The sequence below is a fragment of the Peromyscus californicus genome, unplaced genomic scaffold, assembly GCF_007827085.1.
Source record: "Peromyscus californicus insignis strain IS unplaced genomic scaffold, ASM782708v3 Scaffold_12__1_contigs__length_115047231, whole genome shotgun sequence".
Lineage (NCBI taxonomy): Eukaryota > Metazoa > Chordata > Mammalia > Rodentia > Cricetidae > Peromyscus > Peromyscus californicus.
This window is the reverse complement of record NW_026294413.1, coordinates 67,482,320-67,506,011: the sequence shown is the minus strand read 5'-3', so window position 1 is coordinate 67,506,011 and position 23,692 is coordinate 67,482,320. Positions and strand designations below refer to the sequence as shown.

Sequence of the window (23,692 nt, the reverse complement as noted above, 5' to 3'; positions counted from 1 at the left end):
AATACTCTCGCTGAATGATTTATGAATTAATTCTTTAGCACTGCATCTCCCAGCTAAAGTCTCTCCTAGTGTTCTTTCTCCCTGGAATGCTTACTTCCTGTTTACTCCTGTTAGTAGTAGCGGGGTTTGGGGGCGGAGGCTTTCTGTACTACTGCAAACCATATTGACTTCAGGTCTTAAATACTTTGTTTCTAGATACACACCTCTCAAGCAGACATCTATTAGTTTGCAAACTCTTAGCGCCCCTGATGTCTCCCAAGACAGAGCCTTGTAGATGGGTCTCAGCAACTGTTCGTTAACGAGCATCCCTTTGTTTGGAATTAATTGAATCTCTCACAAGGGTAGCTAATTGACTTCTCTGCTACAGCTGCTACCAAGGTCTGACAGAGATTGCCGCCCTAACGCAGAGCAGGTAGAGAAGGGACCTCCTTTGTTCCAAAGACCTGATACTTGAGGTTCCCTCACGATGTAAACAATAATCCACAAAGCCCAAATCTGAGTTGATTAAAGGTGTAACGTGGTGAGTCCTGGGCAAGAACTGATAGGTAAACTCAAGGCCTCTTTCTGGAATGCAGGTGTCCAGGGTAAAACCGAAAGCTCAGCCCCACGGCAGGAGCAACCTGGGGGAGTGGGGTGGGACCTAGTCTCTCTGCCTCCTGATTGGCTACCTATGGCCACCAGATTCCTATGATTGGCCCTCGCCGCAAGGGCCGCTGGGACTCGCACGTGCTGCTGCTCCTCCCCGAGAGAGGAGCGATGGCGGCAGAGGCCTCGACGACGACGACGGCCGGGCTCAGCGCGCCTTCCTGCCACATAGTGGGGAGTAAGAGTGGCCCGCGGGGTTTTTCGGGGTGCCAGTGCACTCGGTGTGGAAGAAAGGTGTCCGTGGCCTCCTCCGGTGAGGAGCCCGGGGGTGGCAGGGGTCCCCGTGGGGCACGCGGGCCGGCCGGCGACTGTGGGAGCTGTGCTAGGCCTGTGAGGGTGAGCGTGTGTGAGCGGCCTGGGCCACCGCGGACGGACGGGGCCAGGGCTTGTGCGCAGTTGTGCCCCTCAAGGTTCTCTGCACACACCCGGGAAGATGGAGCCCCTCGCTGCCCTTCCCAGGCCACTGCCGCGTCTCTGGTGCGCTTTCCCCTCACACGTCCGCAAGTGGATAGACTCCTGGAAGAGCGGGCCTTGAAGAAGCCTGTAGTGCTCCTGAGCTGGAACCCCCCCTCCTCCAACTGTTTCCTCCTTTGGTCAAAAAAAAGCAAAACAAAACTGTATTTTCGAATCTTAGCACTCGGCACAGGTGGATCTCTGTGAGTTCGAGGCCAGCCTGGTCTACAGCGTGGTTTTCGGGACAGCCACGGCTACACAGAGAAACCATGTATCGAGAAACGAAAACAAGAGAAATGTTGTGTGATCTTGTGGTCAAGAAGGAATGAAGCTTGATTTCCCTGGGTAGTTTTTCTTTCGAGTAGACTGAAAGTTCTTAGAGGAATGAATTTTTAAGTTCAGGTTATTCTAATTTAACAAGTACTTCAGAGAACTTTGACAGGAATAAGGTGTTGCATCTGAACTCCTTGTTCCTTTGCCTCTTTAAAAGCGAAGGTCAGTGGCTCTTTCAAGGTGGCCACCATTTAGGAGACAGAACCTTCTGTGGGGAAAACTGGTTGCACTTTCAATGGGGAGTAGGCATCTCTGTGGAAGCATCTGTTTTTCAGTACTAGGGTTTGAACCCAGACGCTCGTACATGCCAGGCACACTAGCTGCCCTTGCTCTGGCCTCCTAAGTAGTCAGGGTTACAGGCTTGCACCACTAGGCCTGGCTCTATTTGGAGTTTTGATCAATGCTTCTGTTAGAAAATGTACATTTTAAGATGAAAATTGTTACAAAATAAGGTTTGTCTTTGTTTGTTTGTTTGTTTTTGTTTTTTTTTTTGAGATAGTTTCTCTGTGTAGCTTTGGAGCCTGCCCTGAAACTCTGTTAGCTCTATAGACTAGGTTGGCCTTGAACTCACAGAGATCCGCCTGCCTCTGCCTCCCGAGTGACAAAATAAGGTTTTTAAACATAACCTTTTAAAGCTACTGGTTTGTTTTTAAAGCTAGGATTTGGAAATACTTAACTGGTAAAATAGTTATGTTTTGTAAGCTGAAGTGTACTATAGATCAACTTGTACAGTATTGGAGCTGAGAATTTTTATTGCTTTGGTTAATATCTCTGAAATTCAAATATGACTTTAAAATCCTTCTGCCAAATTTCAGTTTGATGAAGAATTAAAATACCTTAATAAAAGTCAAATTAATGAATTATTATAATTCAGTAAGAATTCCATAAATGTGTTCTAGCAAAACATTGCTAACTTTAGTTCCCTTTAAAAAAAATGATTTTATTTTGTGTGTAAGGGTGTTTTGCCTGCACTAAAATATAGCATCTTTGTACCAAATTTCAGTTTGCTGAAAAATTAAAATGCTTTTTTAAAATTTTATTATGTATTTTTTAGATATGAGTGTTATGCCTGCATGTGCACCTGCACACCAGAAGAGGGCATCAGCTCTCATTACAGATGGCTGTGAGCCACCATGTGGTTGCTGGGAATTGAACTCAGGACCTCTGGAGGAGCTGCCAGCACTCTCTCCAGTACCCTAAAATACTTTAATAAAAAGTCAAATTAATGAAATTATAATTCAGCAAATTCCATAAGTGTGTTCTAGCAAAACATTACTAATTTAAGTTTCCTTCTTAAGAAAAATGGTTTTATTTTGTGTGTAAGGGTATTTTGCCTGCATGTATGCCCATGCACCCGGTGTGTGCCAGGTGCCTGAGGAAAAAAAAAGCTGGCACATGTTTTTGGTTCTCTGGGGAGGCAGAAACAGATCTCTGAGGCTTACTTGCCAGCTAGCCTAGGCTGTTTGACATGCTCCAGGCCAGTTAGAGACCCAGTCTCAAAAATCAAAGGGGCCCACTTCTGAGAAACAGAACTCAAGGTTGTCCTCTGGCCTCCACATGTATCACAAATGTGAATAATCACACACATAAAAATAAATATTTTAAAGTTACATAATTTTTAAAAAGTTTATTATGATAAGCTTCAAATTCTACCTAGTACATTTGAATACTTTAAAATAATATTTTAAATACATTAATATATACATTCTCTCCATATATATGTGTATGTATATACTATATATACATATATATGTATAGTGTGTGTTTGTGTGGTGCATGCATTTGAAAGCCAGAAGAAGACTTGCAGGAGTCCATATTCTCCTTCTATTATGTAGTTCTAGGGATTGAAGTCAGGTCATCAGGCTTAGCAGAACACATCCTTGCCCACTGAACCATCTTGCCCACATTTAACTCTTGGTATCTTGATACTATATTTTCGAATGTTAGGTTTACAAAGATAATCTTAATGTGGGTCATGTGTATGAAAATAATAACATTTGGCTTCTACCCTGGTTTCCATCCTTGCTAACATCTTAGATTACTGTGAGAGAATTCTTACCAGTGTTTCATTTCAGCTTTTCCTAATCCTTTCATAAGATAGGAAATACAGATTAGCCAAGGGTAATGCTATCAAACAGAATGAAAATTGGACATGGAAACATAAGATTGGAGTCTGGATTAGACTTTTTTTTTCATTTTTATTATATATTTATTTGTATGTACATTGGCATTTCTCTTGCATGTGTGTCTGTGTGAGGGTGCTGGATCCCCTGGAACTGGAGTTACAGACAGTAATGAGCTGCCATGTGGGTGCTGGGAATTGAATCTGGGTCCTCTGGGAGAGCAGCAGGTTGAGTGCTCTTAACCCCTGAGCTATTCCTCCAGCCGTGGATTAAACTTTTTTTTTTTTTTTTTGGTTTTTTGAGACAGGGTTTCTCTGTGTAGCTTTGCGCCTTTCCTGGAACTCACTTGGTAGCCCAGGCTGGCCTCGAACTCACAGAGATCCACCTGCCTCTGCCTCCCAAGTGCTGGGATTAAAGGCGTGCGCCACCACCGCCCAGCGGTATTAAACTTTTTAATTAGCCAGATTACCAACACATCTTTCCATCTTTAGGTATTTTTTTAAATATACATAATATTTGCAGCCAGCTAGACATGATATTTACAAAGGTCAAATGAAATCTGTCAGAACACTCTGTATGATTGTAAGATACAGCAAGTTCATGGTTGTATAGGTTCAAAACTGGATTCATGCAAACATTAAATAGCTCTGCATGATTTGCTTCCTGATTTTTCTCCCCTCCCCCCTTTTGACTTCATTAGTTTCTCCTAAATGTTATTTTAATAAGTCAGCCTTAAAAGATATAGACATCTTTTCCTATATAATAGAATACTTTTTGAGTTTGCCCTTTGATGGAGAACTATTCCCCATTAGACATGAACAAATTGTAAATATTTAATTGATGGAATTTCATCCATAGGTCACCACCATGAGCTTCAGTGTGGACATGCCTTTTGTGAACAGTGCTTATTAGTAACTCAGGAATATACCACAAGTAAATGCCCTGATTGTGAGGTAAGTTTTCTAATCTTTCATATTGAATACATCCTCATGTAATAGATAAAAATGTTAGACAACTAAAATGTTTCCAATAAGAAACTAGAAACGTATATTCTGACTGCTTAGTCGCTGAGTAAAGAAGCATTAACAGAAGATAAAACTTTCTGTGGGCCAGGAAGATGGATCTTCAGGTAAAAGCATTTGCAGTGAAGCTTGAAGTTTGGATCCTGAGTTTGGATCCCCTAAACCCATGCAAAAGACATGGAGTTTCTCCCCTGGCCTCCACACTCATGCAATGATCCATGTGCACACTCACACACAGACATGTACACATGTACATAAGACATAAGCATAATGATACAAAGATACAATGATACAACTTTTCTATCCATTTTATAATTCTTCAAAGTAATGAAGAAAAAAGATTAAAGGTCATAGATACTGCCACATATTTTTGACTCTTGGGAGACATTGGTGGAAAGCTTACTCTTTATATCAATGTATATGTTCCTTTCAAAAATCCTTCATTTTCTATGCCAGAACCATGCAAACAAACTTGGAACTCTTCCCTTCATCTTTGTGTTGTGAGCTGATGTTTGTAGAGACATTGTACTGTAACGAGACAGAGAAGCAAGACAAGTGCCAAATGTGACTATTTACCCCAGAAGGATTCAGTATATAGCAGTGCAGCTAGGGCCAAAATCTTTGAGCCCCTGAGAGTGAGAACAACAAATACAAATAGAGTTTGATTTCCACAGTATGTTCCACAGAGTTGACTGTAAATTCTGTAAACTTACTATTCCACTGGACACATGGATTGGATTCATATCCATTGTTTTTCCTGGCAGGGTAGTATTTAATATGGAGGTGTAAGATACAGATGGAGTTCTTGTTTTGTCAGCCTTAGATTTCTGAGCTTCTTCTTTCATGAGATGGAAATAATGCCTGCTTTTTTATATTGTAATTATAAGAGTCACAGCTGAATGATGTAAAAGTACTCTACAAACTCCCAGGGCATTAAAATAACCTTTCAATATTTAGTTGTAGGTTCATTGCCTTCCAAGTTATATACAGTACACCTCTATATGCTATAATTTGTGAATGCTTTAATTATAACAGAAATAATTAAGCTGTTTTGTCTACTTTGGAATTACAAGTGATGACCTTTATTGTGGGAAATTCTCCTTCCCTTTCCTATATACTTTGATCTTTGTGACATGGAGTTCTTCAGATGTGGAGGTTATATGAAGACAGTCCCTCATCCTCCATGATTATAGTGGTCGATTCTGACAGGTGCAGTCTTGTGATGGAGGGAAGGAGAAGGCAGCTGGGACCATCTCTACCCTTGTTCAAAGTGATATGTGTCTTATTCTTAGGATTTTAAATAATATCATAGTATTAGAATGCATTTGCAAATAATGGCTTTAATTTTAGGGTTGTGATAAATCTACTTTGAAACATTTGAACTAGTTTTATTGTTACTTTGGGAGGGATGTGAACTGTTCTATCCTTTCACTGTACCCCTATCCCTAAGACCCTATGGTGATCACGTTTTTATTAAGATTTCTGAGATTCGCTAGATCATCCCTATTTAGGAGTTCTCCAAGAAGCCTTCCTAAAACTGGTAGCCATTCCTTTTGTATTGGTACCAAAGACTTATTTGGAATAATATATAGGAAAAATAGAAGAATCTACTCCAAATTAGTGACAATATGAATTTCAGAAATGTGGTTTATTACTTCAGAATGGTCTCTGTGCTCTAAATATTAAAATTTTAGTACTTGTATTCACAGATGATTTATAGTTATAATTTTACATGGAAATCAAGTGCTGTTTCCTTAAAATTTAAGCCCAAAACTATCCCATTCACCATTGAGAGGTATTATTTTGTTCTTCTGGATTTAGGTGAATATGGGCTTACATTTATTTTTCCTAGTTGTATGGTTTTTTTCCTAATACCCATGCCTGCTTTTGATTGGTAGTAGCTAGTTATTGATAATAACCACTATATAATTTTATACAGCAAAATGATAGATTTTGTGCTATGATAGGATCATACAGATAGCACTCTAGAAATACTGTCATTTTCTTGACCTTTAAACTATTTTTAAAATATGTTAGTTCAAGGGGAAAAGATAAATAATCCAAATAAAGAGATAATTAGTATATATTATTAAAGTGCCATGTGATTAGAAATGTCTTGATATATAGGAGGGGATGGGGGGGAAAGGCTGGAGGGGTGGGAGGAGGGAAGAGAGGGATCTGAGATTGGTATGTAAAATGAATAAAAAAATTTCTTAATAAAAAAAGAAAAAGAAATATCACTATATAAAAATTTTAAATGTAGTTGATTGTGGTGGTACATGCATGCCTTTAATCCCAGCAGTCTGGAAACAGGCCTCTTTTGAGTTTAAGACCAGCCTGGTCTATAGTGAGTTCAGGATATCCAGGGCTATATAATGAAACCTTGTCTCAAAAAAAAAAAAAAAAAGTGTGGCGGTGGCGCATGCCTTTAATCCCAGCATCCTGTGAGTTCAAGGCCAGCCTGGTCTCCAGAGCGAGATCCAGGACAGGCACCAAAGCTACACAGAGAAACCCTGTCTCAAAAAACCAAAAAAAAAAAAAAAAAAAGAAAGAAAAGAAAGAGAAAAAAAGAGTACTTGTTTTGTTTTTGCAGAAGACTGAAGTTCAAGTCCTAGCGGCTCACAACCATCTGTAACTCCAGTTTCAGGGGATCTAACTTCCCCTCTTGGCCTCCACAGATCTGAGGCATGAACACGGTGCATAGATATACATGCAGGCAAAACAATCATAAATATATATGCACACATGCATTTACTTAATTATATATATTATTAAATATATCTGCATTTTAAGTTAGGATTCTTTATACAGTGTTAACTGAAATCTTGTAGCATCATTGTATGTAGCATTTTTTCATGCTTTCTAGAAGAAATGTCCTCTTTCAAGTCTGCTTCTGGTTACAGTAACCTCTTACTAGGAAATGATAAGTTTATGATAAGATTAACTAGAGATGGAATTTCACAATTAACCAGAAATTAAGATTTTTAGCTCTCAATTTTGAGAATATGCCTAAAAAAATATCATTTAGTCCAGTGTGGGTTGTTAATAGTAACATTTTTCATAACTAAGTAACTAATACATAGTTAGGTAGCACATTTTACTTAGAACCTTGGAGGAAGTATGGCTTATCAGTTATTGGAACATACTGTTCTTACAGAGTTCTGCTCCTAGCACTCATGTTGGGCCGCACAGTCATCTATAACTCCAACTCCAGGAGATCCAATGTCCCTGTCTTTCACAGATACCTCCATTCACATACACAGAATACAAATACAAATGATTTTTTTTAATTAAAAATTAATGTTGAGGAAAAAATTCTTCACTTAGAACAACTGTTCGATACCAAATACTTGCCTTTCACAATAATGACAATTAGTAGTATCTAGTAATCTGCCTTATCTCTTAGCAGTATTGCCCCGTTCTTGTCAAAGTCCACAATAATGGATATATAATAAAGCAATTTTTTTTTGGTTTTTTTTTTTTGTTGTTGTTGTTGTTTTTGAGACAGGACTTCTCTGTGTAGCTTTGCAGCCTGTCCTGGAACTCGCTCTGTAGACCAGGCTGGCCTTGAACTCATAGAGATCCACCTGTCTCTGCCTCCCAAGTGCTGATTAAAGGCATGTGCCATTACCACCCGGCATAATAAAACAATTTTAGTTAATACAAAGTTTGCACAATTTCTCAAACCCATCCTCATTTTCAAAAAATCCTATCAGCAAGCTTGTAATTGCTAGTTCCAAAGAAATTCACATTTTGAATTGTCATGTTCATTTTAGTGTTTGGCAACTTGATGGGGAGAAGAGGTACCTTCTTGTTAAATTGTGGTTTGCTATCAATGAAACTTGATAACCCTAAAATGGACTGACTTTTTATGCCTCACACTTGTGACTTACCAGTTGTTCTCCTTTGCTTATTTTCTTTTGAAGTTATCCTTTCTCTTAACTGTAAGGCTACTTTATGCAATGGAGTTAACACTGCCTTGTGTAAACAGAAGACTGTTAGAGGTCTTCTCTACCTCTGTTTACCGTATTTGGCAGCTTACAAGGTTTTTAAAAGCATACCTTCCTATGTCTCAGTCATAAATACATGTATGTTTTAGTACTTATGTCATAAAGAGCTTATATGTAGGGCTAGAGATGTGACTCTGCAATTAAAAGCACACGTGGCTTAAGCTTTATGCTCTAAGTGTAGAATCCACAGTGGAAGGAGAGAATCAACTCTCGAAAGTTGTTTTCTGACTTCTGTGCATGGCACACTTCATACATGTACAACAAGAAAATATTTAAATTTTTTAAAGTATATATTTAGGAAAGATAGCTGATAACATGCAGTCATGATTGGCCAGAGTCTCTAGGGAATAATCTGGAAACAGCTATCAGAAAAGCATTCTAAATAGCTAGAGGGAAAGGCCATACCCAGGACAGTAGCAGCAATCACAGGAGACACTGGGGGGAGCCTTGTCCTTTGGGCATAGATACTTGATATTGCCAACAAACAACAGAAGCAAGATGCCATTTCAAGACTTCTGCTGCTGTGGCACTCTAGCAGCCTGAGAACCTTGGTGAAACATAGTCTCAGAAAACTCTTAGTGTCATGAGCTGTATGCTGAAAACTAACAAACAATACTGAGAAACTACAGAAAATAATTGAGTCAGATTTACATTACATTCAGCAAGCTGAGAATTTGGTGGAACCAACATATATACCAGAACATTTGACTTAACTGAAGCAGCATGCTGGACATTGGCAAGCCCTGCAAAAAGGGTGGGGCTGCATTCACAACCAGAGCTCTGAGGAATTGTCAGTGGTGTTCCAGATGCCCCTTCCCATGAAGCACTGGCCACAGACTAGGACAGCATTAGTAACCAACATCCAAAGGAAGACTCAGAAGAGAGAACAGGACCAACCATTGCAGAGGAGTTCCTAGTGACAAGACAACATTCCTGGAGCTGGAGAAAGAACAAGAGACAGTCTAGATGAAAGAAGGCCAATAGTCAGCCAGTCAGTTTTCATACCCTACATCTCCACCCTGCGTGTTCTTTCCCTGTATCTGTTCTTACTTGTTCGATAGCCAATGTAACCTTAGCATTTAGGTTGGCCCCACTCTATTCTTGGTCTATATTGCCTCCTTCTCCCACTCTTTTACTACTTTTACTTTTTCCTCTTCCAAAGAACATCTGGCCTGGTGTACATCGTCTCTGCCTCAGCATCCTGATAGGTAGTGCTAGCCCAAGAGATGGGGCTGTTCTACTCCCCTGCCCCCGAAAGCGTATCTTTACTTCCTCTTTAGTCCACCTTTAGGCAAATCACTTATTCCCCTTCCACTTTTCCTTCTATGAACATTTATCTTCCTCTCCTTTCTGTGATATTAATACTAATTACTAGTCTTAATGTCTTTTTTTTCCACTCATACCAGCAATAACTAATATATTAGTACCCATAGAATTCAATGTCCCTTTTCACTAAAATGATTAGTGCTTAAGGGGTGATTATTTACTGTTGACTGTTAACTTTGATTTTATGCTGGGTCTGCCACTGGATAATAACTGTTGTTGCAGACAGTATTCTACTCGTGGGAATACTAGGGATAGATAGAGTCTGATGCCCTGGATACAAGTCTTACAGATAAAAGACAAATCATCTCTACCACAAGCTAGTCCTTCCTGAACATTGCAGACACTTTCACTGAAAGAATAAAGGTGACCTAAAAATATTCAACCAACAATCTAACTCATAATGCACAAGTTCCTCTGCAAAAATACAAGTAACATGAAAAGTCAAGATAACACATCTCCTCCAAAATCTGCCAACCTCAGAGTAATGACCTCCAATGAGGACAGTTTAGGCAAATTCTAGACAAAGAGTTCAAAGAATGATGATAGTTGTGTTTGAAGAAATTAAAGAGAACACTATCAACTTCTGAGTGAATTCTCAAAGCACAAAGACAGCTGAGTAAATCAGGCAGTCAGCACAAGATATGAAAGTGGAATTCAAAAAGGAGAAAGTTTGAAGGGAAATGCATCTGAAGAGATACTGGAAATGAAAAATTAAATGTAAACTCAGTTAAAACCCTCACTAATAAGACGGACTGCAAGGAGGGTAGAGCGGTGAGGGCTCAAAGACAATACCGAAGAATTGTTACATTCTGTTGAGGACTGATAATTTTTTTATGTGGATTTTTTAAAAAGTCAATTCAAGGTCTTTGGGATGCCATGAAAAGACTAAATCTTCAGATAATGAGTGAAAATGGAGAAGAATTCTATGATGAAGTCATAGAGAATATTTCAGTACAATTATAGCGAAAAATCCCATATTAGTCAGGGTTCTCTAGACCTGCAGTTCTCAACCTGTGGGTCACAATCCCCTTTGGCAAATCTCTATTTTCCAAAATATTTACAATTTACCACAGTAGCAAAATTACAGTTATGAAGTAGCAATGAAAATAATTTTATTAGGAACTGTATTAAAGGGTCACAGCATTAGGAAGGTTGAGAACCACTGCTCTAGAGGAACAGAACTTAAAGAATGTATGCGTGTATACACACGCACATGTACATATGTATCATAAAGAGGGGATTTGTTAGAATGGTTTGCAGGCTGTAGTCCAGCTAGTCCAACAATGGCTGTGTATGGTCCAAGAATCCAGTAGATGTTCAGTCTACAAGGTTAGATGTCTCTGCTGGTCTTCAGTATATGCTGAATCCTGAAGAACTGAGCTCCAATACCAGTGAAGGAATGGACTTACTAGTGATAGCAAGAACAAACAGGCAGAGAGAGAACAAGCTTCTTTCTTCCATATCCTTACATGGGCTGCCAGCAGAGGGGGTGGCTCAGATAAAAGGTCTAAAATCTGCAAAAAATCTGGTAAATTTGGATCTTTCCACCTCACATATCCAGAACAGAAGTGGATCTTTCCACTTGAAATGACTTAATTAAGAAACAAATCTCTGATAGATGTGCTCAGCCATTTGGGTTTTGGTTAATGCCAGATGTAGTCAAGTTGACAACCAAGACCAAGAATAGCCATCACATCTCCCTAATTTAGAGAGGCTCATCCAAGTACAAGAGGCATAGAACATCAAATAGCATAAGATAGGAACATCCCCAGTGTCGTGCATAATTAGTACACTAAATATAACAGAACAAAGAAAATGTATTGAGTTGCAAGATAGAAACACCAAGTTACACTTAGAGGCCCATCAAATAGCAGCTGTTTTTTTCAGCAAAAACTTTAAAAGCCAAAAGGATATAGAAATATATACTTCAAGTCTGAAAGACCACAACATCCAGCCAAGACTACTGTACTCAGAAATATTGTCATAATTGGTGCTGAAAGAGAAACATTCCATGATAAAAGCAGGCTACAAGAATGTGTGATCATTTAGCCAGCTCTACAGAGGATGTTGGTAGTGATTCTTCAGACTGAAGGGAATGACAAACACACAGAAAAAAAAATAAAATAAAAGACGCTAGAACAAATGATTTTTAAAATACCAAATTCTCCAAATAAAAATGGCAGAACTTGATTTACACTTTTCAGTAATAACTCTATGCATTAATGCTCAATCCTCTATCAAATGACACATATTAGCAGATTTGATTAAACAACGTCTGTTTTCTTGCTCCAAGATATACATCAAAGATAAACTTTTTTTATGGTAAAAAGATGAAAAAAAGTATTCCAAGCAATTGAAACTAGGAAACAAATAAGAATCTCTAACATCTAACAAAATAGACTTCAAACTGAAACTAGTCAGGATAAAGTGACTTCCTGCTGACTAAAGAAGCAATCAGGGCCGGGCGGTGGTGGCGCACGCCTTTAATCCCAGCACTCGGGAGGCAGAGCCAGGCGGATCTCTGTGAGTTCGAGGCCAGCCTGGGCTACCAAGTGAGTTCCAGGAAAGGCGCAAAGCTACACAGAGAAACCCTGTCTCGAAAAACCAAAAAAAAAAAAAAAAGAAGCAATCAGGAAGATAGAAGAATTCTAAGTATAGATGCACCAAAGTTCTTAACTACTAGATACAAAGTCACAGATGAGCCTCAACACAAGTGCTTATGTCAATTCTGATGTAAACTAAACAGAGTGAAATGACATTATAGACCAAATGGATTCTAGGAAACAGCACAGAATAGACATTCTTCCAAGTATCCCATGGAAGTTTCTGTAAAATAGGTCACACATTTTACACACATTTTGGTGAGACATAAAGCAGGTCTCACCAAATAAAGGAAAACTGAAATAGTTTTTGTAGTCTGTCTGACCACAATAGAATAAAGCTAGAAATAAAAAGGTTTGTTAAATGGTAGATCGATCATTAACAATTCCTAGAACTGAATGAAAATGAAGACACAACACACCAAAATCTAATGGGATACAATGAAACCAGGCTCCATTATGGAAAACACTGTAGAAGTTTCTCAAAAATCTAAAAATAGAATTTTCATCTGACCCAAGTATTCTGTCCCTGGACATATACCCAAAAGATTCTATATCCTACCACATAGATGCTTGCATGTTCATATTAATTGCTACTCTGTTCATAATATCAAGATAAATTGAATCAGACCAGATGTTCATTAACAGATAAATGGATAATAAAACTGTGATACATACACACAGTGGAATTTTATTAGGAATATTACCATAAGGGAAAATGGAATTATGAAATTTGTGGGAAAATGGATGAAACTGGAAAATATTAAGTGAGGTAACTCAGGTTCAAAATGATAAACACCACGTGTTCTCTATGATGCCACTCCTAGCTTCTACTTTTATGTATGTGCATCTATGTGGAAGTGGGTACATGTAGATTCCAGGGAAACTAGAAAAGAGCCCATGGGAGAGGGATTCTTTAAGAAGGGAAGTAGAACATGAGATTCCAAAGTGGAAGGGTAGATACTGGGAGTGAGAAGGTTTAATGGGGTAGGGGAGGGAACAGGGAGATGGGAGAAAAGATTGGGAACTAAAGGTATATAAAAAGGCCATAAGAAAATCTGATACTTGATAAGCTAATCAAAAGTGTTTTAACAGAAGTACCCTTTGTGAATGGGTAAAGCTATCCCCTCAAACCATAGGTTATTAAAAAAAAAATTCCAATGTCAGGGTGACTGTAGACTCATAAATGGTTAATTTTCTGAGTTGTTAGTCAAAGAAGCCCCTCCCCCACATAATCCCCCAAACAATACAGGCAATTGCCACTGCCTTTAGTTGCCCACCAGCACTAGGTGATAAAAAACTAGTGAAGACATCAAATGCTTTGGGCAAGGGGCCTAGAGAAATCACGCTGGCACTGGGCTAGAAGCTTCCTCCCTGCTGGCTAGCCCTCATCGTGCCAGGAGTTGCCATGAAAACTTACAGGGGAAGATTGTCATCAATAGTCTTACTCAGCTATAGACCTTGAGTTCAATACCATCACCCAGGCAAGATGAACCCACTGGTTTAATAGTGGCCAGTCTGAGAGAAATGGATGAGATCTACATGAACAACATGGACATGAGTGGGGGTAATGAAGGGCAAGGGTCGAGGGAAAGAGAGCTTAGGGGAGCGGGAGATCCCAGCTGGATCAAGAACAGAGAGGGAGAACAAGGAATAAAAGACCATGATAAATGAAGACCACATGAAAATAGGAAGAAGCAAAGTGCTAGAGAGACCCACAGAAATCCACAAAGATACCCCCACAATAGACTACTGGCAATGGTCGAGAGACAGCCCAAACTGACCTACTCTGGTGATAGGATGGCCAAACACCCTAATTGTCATGCTAGAAACCCCATCCAATGACTGAGGAAACTGGATGCAGAGATCCACGGCCAGGCCCCAGGTGGAGCTCCAGGAGTCCAATTGGTGAGAAAGAGGAGGGTCTGTGTGAGTGAGAATTGTTGAGACCAAGGTTGGATAAAGCACAGGGACAAATAGCCAAACAAATGGAAACACATGAACTATGAACCAATAGCTGAGGAGCCCCCAACTGGATCAGGCCCTCTGGATAAGTGAGACAGTTGATTAGCTTGATCTGTTTGGGAGGCACCCAGGCAGTGGGACCGGGTCCTGTACTCAGTGCATGAGTTGGCTGTTTGGAACCTGGGGCTTATACAGGGACACTTGGCTCAGCCTGGGAGGAGGGGACTGGACCTGCCTGGATTGAATCTACCAGGTTGAGCTCAATCCTCAGGGGAGTCTTTGCCCTGGAGGAGATGGGAATGGGGGGTGGGCTGGGGGAGAAGGTGGAGCGGGGGATGGGAGGGAGGAGAACAAGGGAATCTCTGGCTGATATGTAAAATTAAATTAAATTATAAAATTTAAAAAAATTGATGGCTTTCTGATTAGATCTGATGTCTGCTGCACAAGAGAGAATTCACACCTGGGACTGTAAACCTGATCAAAACGCCATCACTGGGGAGGTCATTAATGGGGAGTCTAGTGCTGTTGATAGACAAGATGTACCTTCCAAACAGCTGTAGTTTTGCCCATAGATTAATGCAGCTGTCAGCTTTGGTCAGAGAAGCTTCTTTAGTGGTCAGTGGTGACTGCAGAGACTCATAACTGATAATAAATGGTTGTTGAGTGCCCAGCCACAAGTGGCACCTCTCCAAGGCTCAGGGAACAATACAGAAGAATAGGCGGAAAGATGTAAGCCAGAGGAAAGAGTGAGAACACAGGCTCCCACCCCTAACCAAGAAGCTTTATGTAATTGATACCTACTGGCAAAGGAAAAATCAGTTTCTTCCAATGGATATATTAACCACACTCCAGGTTGGGCCCCATTCTCAGGAGTAGTTGGACAAAAGGTCTCAATGGTATTATTGTAAACTTTTTCCTCATTTTGCTATATTTGGGCATTTTTGTTTTAATGGTATTTTACTTATTTCTGTTTTTAAGGATTTTTTTGTAAAGTCTTGCTAAGTTGCTCAGGCTGGCTTTGAAGTTATGATCCCTCTGTTTTAGCCTCTGAGGTAGCTAGGGATACAGGCCAGTGCTACCAGGCCTGACTATTAATTTTATATTTGGTTAATTTTATTTGGTTAATTTTAGCATGTTAAGTCTATCTCCAGAAAATTGGCACAGTTCTCCATTTATTCAATTCTTGTTTTATAACCAGTAATGTTTTTAGAGTTTGTACTAGATAGTATTTTGTAGTTTTGAACAGAATAAAGATATCACAAGGTGTATAGTTTAGTAGCAAATTTTATTTTATTTTATTTTTTTTTTTGTTTTTGTTTTTCGAGACAGGGTTTCTCTGTGTAGCTTTGCGCCTTTCCTGGAACTCACTTGGTAGCCCAGGCTGGCCTCGAACTCACAGAGATCCGCCTGGCTCTGCCTCCCGAGTGCTGGGATTAAAGGCGTGCGCCACCACTGCCCGGCTATTTTATTTTTTTTAATTTATTTATTTTTTATTTGCATTGGTATTTTGCCTGCAGGTGTGTCTGTGTGAAGGTGTCAGAACTTGGAGTTAGAGACAGTTGTGAGCTGCCATATGGGTGCTGGGAGTTGAACCCGGTTACCCTGGAAGAGTAGTCAGCGCTCTTACCCACTGAGCCATCTCTCCAGCCCCTAATAGCTAATTTTGAATTATTACAATCATTTCCTTTAGAATTGTAACAAAAATTATTTTGGATAATTTAATGTTCTGTTAAATAACCATTAGGGTGCTAATTTTTGCCCATATTAAGGTAAAACCACAAGGAGTTTTCCCTTGACTAAAAGAGACTTTCAGAATCTTTATTTTTACCAGTTTTGTTTATGAATAGCACACAAAAAGTTGTTTGGGTTCTGCATCAGTAGAATTTATTGAATGACCATGAGTTTGTTTAATCTTATTTTGTCTTAAGATTCATACAACTGTCAGTATGAATCAAGGGGACTGCCCAATGGATGGATTTAAAGAAGATTCTTCTCTGGAAGCATTGCAACCTAAAATGTATGTTCTTGTATACACTTATTTTAGCACTTAAAGCTCAGTGCATTTATAAAACAATTTCAAAAATATTGATAAAATGTTATTGTTAAGTGTGTTTCTAGCCTGTTGTTTATAGAATGCTATTTAAGTTTATTAATTTGTCTTGACTATTAGTGGAATGTAGGATCTGGCTCCAAAAAAAGCAGCATTAGTTTTTCCTTACTTAAAACAGTGCAAGAAAACCTTCAAACAGGAGCCTGAGAATCCAGAATTAGCTAAAGTTATTGCAGCTGAATGATAGTAAGTTGTAAAGAAAAAAAATACTTTTCTGTTGATCTTAAGAATGTTATGAATACAGTATGATGGTGAAATGTGATTTGAGAGATGATTTATAAAAAGAAAAATAACAACTTTTGAGTTCTTATTTTTCTATTCTATGTGACTTGGCCATATATATATAAATAAATACTGTCTTTGAATTGTAGGTTTTTAGTTCCATATATTAATTATATGGGGTTTATTATACTTTCATATATGCATATATTTTTATCATACTCACCCCCTTTATCCTTGATAGAGATTTTTAAGCATAACTGAGCTATACACAGCTATTATGTTATTCTTTTATAGCCTTAATCATTTATCTTTTCAAAATCAAAAATCCCCTGCTAGTCTATAAGCCTATTTAAGAGCACAGACCCGGGCTGGAGAGATGGCTCAGCCGTTAAAGGCTAGGCTCACAACCAAAATATAAGAGCACAGACCCATCTTATTTCTCTTTTTACCCCTAGAGCAATACACAGAGCAAACATGTACTTTTGTTAGATAAAAAGCCATATTTTTATGTTTTCTGTAGTTTTCCTGAACTTATATGTTAGTCACGTTGTGGGCGGTGCCATCCCCGGGCTGGGCCCTCCCACATCAATCACTAATTAAGAAAATGCCCTACAGACTTGCCTACAGCTCAGTTTTGTGAAGGCATTTAGTCAGTTGAGGCTCCCTCCTTCCTGATGACTCCAGCATGCATCAAACTGACATAAAACTAGCCAGCACACCAGCTTTCTAGGACCTTACTTACATAGTTGTTCATATTTACATAAATTTTATCTTTTTAAATCATATTTAATATGATAGTCTAAAAGTAAAAATATAGGGGGTTTCAAGGAACTATCTCATTTGGAACTAATTTTATAAATAATACCAAGTAAATTATCCAAATTTCTCATATTGTTATTCATTTACCTCCTACATATTTTTGCTTTGCCAATATCGTCTATGTCTATATCCTGTCTTCCATTGCTACTACCCCACTTAATTTTCTTGTTTTCTTTTCTCTGTCTCATTTTACTTCTATACTTTTTCTTGCGCTCTAGCTCTTCCTGGCCTAGCCAATTAAAATCCCAAATTCTTTAAACTTGAATTACTGGATTTTCATATTACCTGGTCCATAGTTTTTCTTTTTATACTTTAATGAGTTAGGGAGAAACTAAAGGAATAATTCTAGTTGTATCTTTGGGTGGAAAACCTCTCACCTGAAGTTTGTTATCTAGGTGTTGACAGATACAGTACTTCTCTCACCTCCTGCAAACGTAACTCGCCAGTCACTTTCTCCATGAGCTCTGTGCGAATCACAAGAATACAACTTTAGGAATCATTGTGACTCACTGGTTGTAGATCTTGTCTCCACAGAGTAGCCATTTTTATCAAATTTGGGATTGCCAAATTTGGACATCTGCAAAAGTGAAACATAATTTTTTGAGCAGTATAGACTGGATTTAAACAAAGAATAGGGATTGTGATAGATGATGAGAGCTCATTCCCACCAGAGAAGACAGCAGTTCCTCCTCCATGCTAGCCAATCATTGCTGTTTAGACCATTCAGTGCTTTCAGCTCTTCTGATTTCCTCCAAAGAGCTTTACTTCCTTTTGAAATTTTCTGGTGTAAAACATTATGCAAGTTAATCAGATTATACTCTTGTCTATATATGTGTAATGTCTAGTAAAAGTTTAAACTTTGTTCTAAATGACCAGTTTTTAAATTAAACACTCTACATAAATTTTATATTAGAAACTCTTCATTCTTAATTTAAATGCAGTTTGGTTTAGATAGTTTTATATATAGTTTGTTTTGTGTGGAGTTTCAAGTTTTCTGAGATAGGGTCTCTTGTTACCCAAGTTTATCAGTACACTTCTAATAGCTGACATTTCTGTGTGTAAGTACTTATTTGTATGCATGAGTTACTTTAATTGATGAACTTAAAGCATTTCAATCATTATTAGTATTTCTTCCCCCAAATACCAAGTAAGTAAAGGTGACTACGAAATTAGAACATGGTATAAGCCATTACTTTCAGGAATTTGCTTAAGTTAAATTTATATTAAAATTAAATTATGTGAAAGTAATTTTTATTTATGGATTCTCCTTATTGATAATTGAGAACATATTTTTATAAGTCATCACCTGAATTGTTTTTTATAGAGAATAAAAATGAGAAGGCATGGAGATTATATTCATACTTGTATTTCAAGTAATACACTTGACCTTTTTCAGGGTAAAGCACTGCTCTTCAGACCTTAAAAAGACAGTGGACCAACTAATTGTTGATTTGGAACATTCATCCTCTGTGCACAGGACTGTTTCAAGCCCGTCAGCTGTAATGTTGGTATGAAAAACATTGGTCATGCATTGTGAAACCAAACATTTGGCTTTATGCTAGGTAGCTGAACTTTTCTTCTCAGGGTTCCTACAATTATCAACTCTTTTAGAAGCTTAAAAGTAACAAATAAACCCATGCTCCTCACTGGAGTCTTTTGCTTTGCTCTCTGCTTAAACAGTTTTAACCTGTGTTTATGACAAACCTGTTTGTCAATCTCTCTTTTTCCTGAGGCATACTTCGAGTGACTTGGTTTGAAGTTCTTGATACTTACCTGAATACAGTTTTTTCCCGTGAACCTAGTTACGTAATCCAAATTCCCTGAAACATGTACAGTTAAAGTTTTCTAAATTCTGAATGTAGTTTTCCAATTATTTTAATGACAGCTAAGAGGCCTAACTGCATTTGTTATTGATAATGATATTGTTTTGTTATTGAAGATTGAATTTTACCTATTACTATTCTGAATAATGTTAATGATAAACATTTACTGAACTTGAGCTTAGATATAGAACAGACTCTAAAATGAAACTAAGTGAAATAGAGTCTTCTTGTAAAAATCATTACTGGTCTGGAAGAGGGGAGTGAAGCCTAAATTGTACTCATTCTCTTTTTTTTTAACTCTAATTTAAAACCAAAAAATAGAACCTTATGTTGCTCAAGCTGGACTTGAACTCACTACATAGCTCAAGATGATATGATCCTGCTACCTGTACCTCCCAAGTGCTCTGATTACAAATGTGTGTTAACTCGTCTGATTATCAAGTTAAACTCTTCAAAGAGCCATATTTATAATCATCTTTTCTTAAAAACTGTTTGTCTATATACTTTTTTCATGATACATTTTCTGAGATAATTTTAAATTGAAAAATGGATTCATGGTACAATTTTACTGTTAAACAATATTTTATGGTGGCTTTGATGGCATGTGTTTGTACTACCAGTGCTTGGGAGGCTGAGGCAGAAGACTCACAGGTCACTAGGTATGGTGGTGTATTACTATATCCTCAACACTATAAAGGCAGGAGCAGGAGGATTATTGCAAGTTTGAGGACAGCCTGGTCTACATAAATGAGTTCCTCTTCTGACTGAGGATATAGCTCACTGGTAGACTAGTTGCCTGAGGTCCTGGATTTCTATCCATAGTATGGGAAATTTTTTTAAATTTTAGATAGGCAGGATTAGAAGTATTTTTATTGTTGTTGCTTGCTTTTACACTTCATTGGTAGATCTTTGTTGCATTTATAACCAAAATTACAGCTCAAGTTTTTACAACTATAATGTATCTAAGCATCTGTTTTTGCATGTTATATTTGTATGTGGTTCCCTCTCTTCTTAGGAGACAGAAGAAATCGACGAAGCACTGAAGATAGCAGGCTATAATTTTGAACAATTAAGTAATGCTATAAAAGTAAGCATTTTGAATAATTCTACCAGGAGGTAAAGCATGGCCTCTTTATGAAAACACTTTTTAGTTATCTTTGTTATAATAAGCTTGCAAATAAAAAACATCATGCGCCAAAATTCTCCATATCTAGAGCCTGTACATCTCACTGAACTTCTACACAGTTAAAACAGCAACTCTTAAGCTGTCATGCTTCACGTTAGATTTTATACTTCATTATTGAATATATATTTTTTTTATTTTTTTATTTTTATTTTTTTTTTTTTTTGGTTTTTCGAGACAGGGTTTCTCTGTGTAGCTTTGCGCCTGTCCTGGAACTCACTTGGTAGCCCAGGCTGGCCTCGAACTCACAGAGATCCACCTGGCTCTGCCTCCCGAGTGCTGGGATTAAAGGCGTGCACCACCACCGCCCGGCTCGAATATATTTTTATATATTTCCTACCAGAAATCCATGGCAAAATTAGAACTAAAATAGCAATTAGCTTTATAACGTCTTCCATTACTTATGTCCTTTTTCATCTCTTCATATTTATCATTTCTTGTTCTCTTTCTACATGTTATACTATATACACTTACATGTGTTTATATACATACATTGTGTTATTGGCTGTGTTCTGCATATAAGTGAGAACATGTGGGTGATTTTTTTCTTCCTGAGATTATGTGCCTTCACTTAATATTATATTAAGTGAATAATATTAATTAATAATACACATATCCTCTCTTTTGGGAGCAGGATGTGGCAGAATGGAGGATTGAACGTAGAGTATGATGCATGTGAACCAATCACTCTACCACTGAGCTACAGCCCCAGCCAAAATGTCCTCTATAAATGTATACATTTGTATGTATATCACTGAGTTTAGCACTCAGTTTTTAAACATAATAATATACTAATAGAGAAACATGCAAAAGAATTGGAAACTACCCCTGCCCTCATGACCTGCCTGGATTGAGTTTGTAACATTGTTATTCTAAGAAGGTTCATAAAGTCAGAGTGTATGAGGAATCAGGATGTGTACTTTCTGTCAACTGGATTTTCATCTTTGCAGAATTTGCCCCTTGTTTAGCTGTGTCCTCCAATGGAGAAAGTCTCGTTTTCTTTGCTGCTTGCTCTACCTGACAAGAAACTAGGCCTTAAACACCCAGCAACAACATTTTTAGAATGAAGGATTTCAGGGTTTTGAGCTGGTTGTGTGTTGTTATTTTTTTACATAGAAGAGGGAGACTCTGTGGATTGATTAAATTTCACTTTTTTTAAAAAAAAGCTTTTACTGGCTATTCCTTCATTTGTTAAATCTTTAAACAATATTTCTTGGTTTTCAATGAACACGTACTGTACTTTCTTGTTAAAATTTATGCTGTGTATTTTATTCTGCTTGATGCTACTGTAAAAGGAATTGCTTCTTTAATTTCACTTTCAAACTGTTCCTGCTAAGTAGAAATATAATTAATACTTTATGTTTAAAAAATCAGCTTTCCAAGTGCGTGGCGGCGGTGGCACACGCCTTTAAGGACCTGGAGGGCGGTACATTCAGGCAGTGACGAGGCAGTCACATGTTTGGGTTTACAACCAATGAGAAGGCAGAACAGGAAGACTTTAAAGACAGACACACAGGAAGTAGGTCCTTTTCGGAGAGCTCTCTTGGCTGGAGAGGATCCCTGAATCAGGAAGGGTGAGGCTCTTAGCTCTGACCTCTTGGTTTTCTTCTCTGAAAAAAAAAAAAAAAAAAAAGATGTAATTGTATGACTTGTTTTAAGGGCAGTTGCTTTCATTATGTAAATACACAATAACTACAAAAAAAATCAGCTTTCTCAAAAGGAATTAGAAATACAATAAAAATAATGGGGTGAGAGTTATGAGAAAGAAAAACATTGAGAAAATGAGAGAATAAAGAATGTTAACTTGTGATGACAATCTTGTACTTACACGCACCTCTGTGTTAAAATAACAGGATGTAGGATTTCAACAACTGAATTTGAAAGGGGCACAGTTCAGCTCCAAGCCAGCCACCCTCTACTCAAAACCCAATTCCTTTCTTTCATAATGCACAATACATCTACCCTATCCTATCATCCCTCAAATCTTATAGTTCCAGTATCAACAATAGTGCCAAAATCTTAAGTATCTCCTGAGTCAGATGTAGGTGAGACTTGAGCAGAATTCTTTTCCAATAGTGAGCCTGTGAATGCAAAGTAATAATCTGCTTCATAGTACTTTCCTGAGACAGACATAAGTAAGGTAGGCATGGCCATGCCAAAAACAAACAAAAAACTACAGCAATATAGAGGCCATGGATCTCAAGTCTCAAGCAAAAATTTTTGAGTGGTTTAAAATTAAACTTAAAATAGCTAACCTTTTCATTTCAGTTTTTTGCTTTGTTTTTTAGTAGAATGTAATATGTATTTTATTAAATACATTTTTAGTGAATTTTTTCATATATTTGATCATGTTTTTCCTTCTCACAATTCTTCCCAGATTCTCTCCACCTCTCTACCCACCCAACTTTTCACTCTCTTTCAAAAAGAAAAAAAAGAAGAAATACAGCACCAAAATAACCCACAAAAACACAAAAGTGGAAATCAAAACAAATAAGCAAAAGACCAATAAGACAAAAAAAAAGCCAAAACAAAACAAACTGAAACAAAAAGTTTACAAAACTACCATGGAGTTTATTTTGCATTGGCCAACTACTCTTGGACATGGGGCCTGCCTTGAAGTGTAGTTGATATACCCAATGAGACTCCATTGGAGAAAACAGATTTTCCTTTTGCTGGTGAATATCAATGACATATAGCTTCTTGGTTAGGAGTGGAAACCCCTGTCCACTTTGCCTTCTCAGTGTTGGGCATTTGTCTTGATCCTGTGTAGATCTTGTGTGTGCTGCCATAGTGTGTATGAGTTCATATGTACATCAATTGTTGCATCTAGATCTTGTTTCCTTGGAGTCATCCATTATAGTCATCAATTACCTCTGGCTGTTACAATCTTTCTGCTTCCTCTTCCACATATACCTGAGTGTTGGTGGGGGAGGGGGTTTTGAAGACATCTCATTTAAGAATGAGTGCTCCAAAGTGTCTCACTCTCTGCATATTGTCCAATTGTGGGTCTCTGTAGTAGTTCTCATCTACCGCAAGTAGAAGCTTCTCTGATGAGGGC

General features: G+C 38.0%; 1 protein-coding gene across 1 annotated transcript in view; it reads left to right on the top strand.

Annotated features, from left to right (window-relative positions):
- Positions 1–756: 756 nt before the first annotated feature.
- The window catches only part of Rnf17 (ring finger protein 17), a 123,806-nt gene continuing 100,870 nt past the window's right edge, over positions 757–23,692 (top strand). The window contains 5 exon segments of the mRNA XM_052733126.1: positions 757–898; positions 4,413–4,507; positions 16,406–16,494; positions 19,025–19,136; positions 20,467–20,538. Of these exon segments, the coding sequence (XP_052589086.1) occupies positions 757–898; positions 4,413–4,507; positions 16,406–16,494; positions 19,025–19,136; positions 20,467–20,538 (510 nt within the window).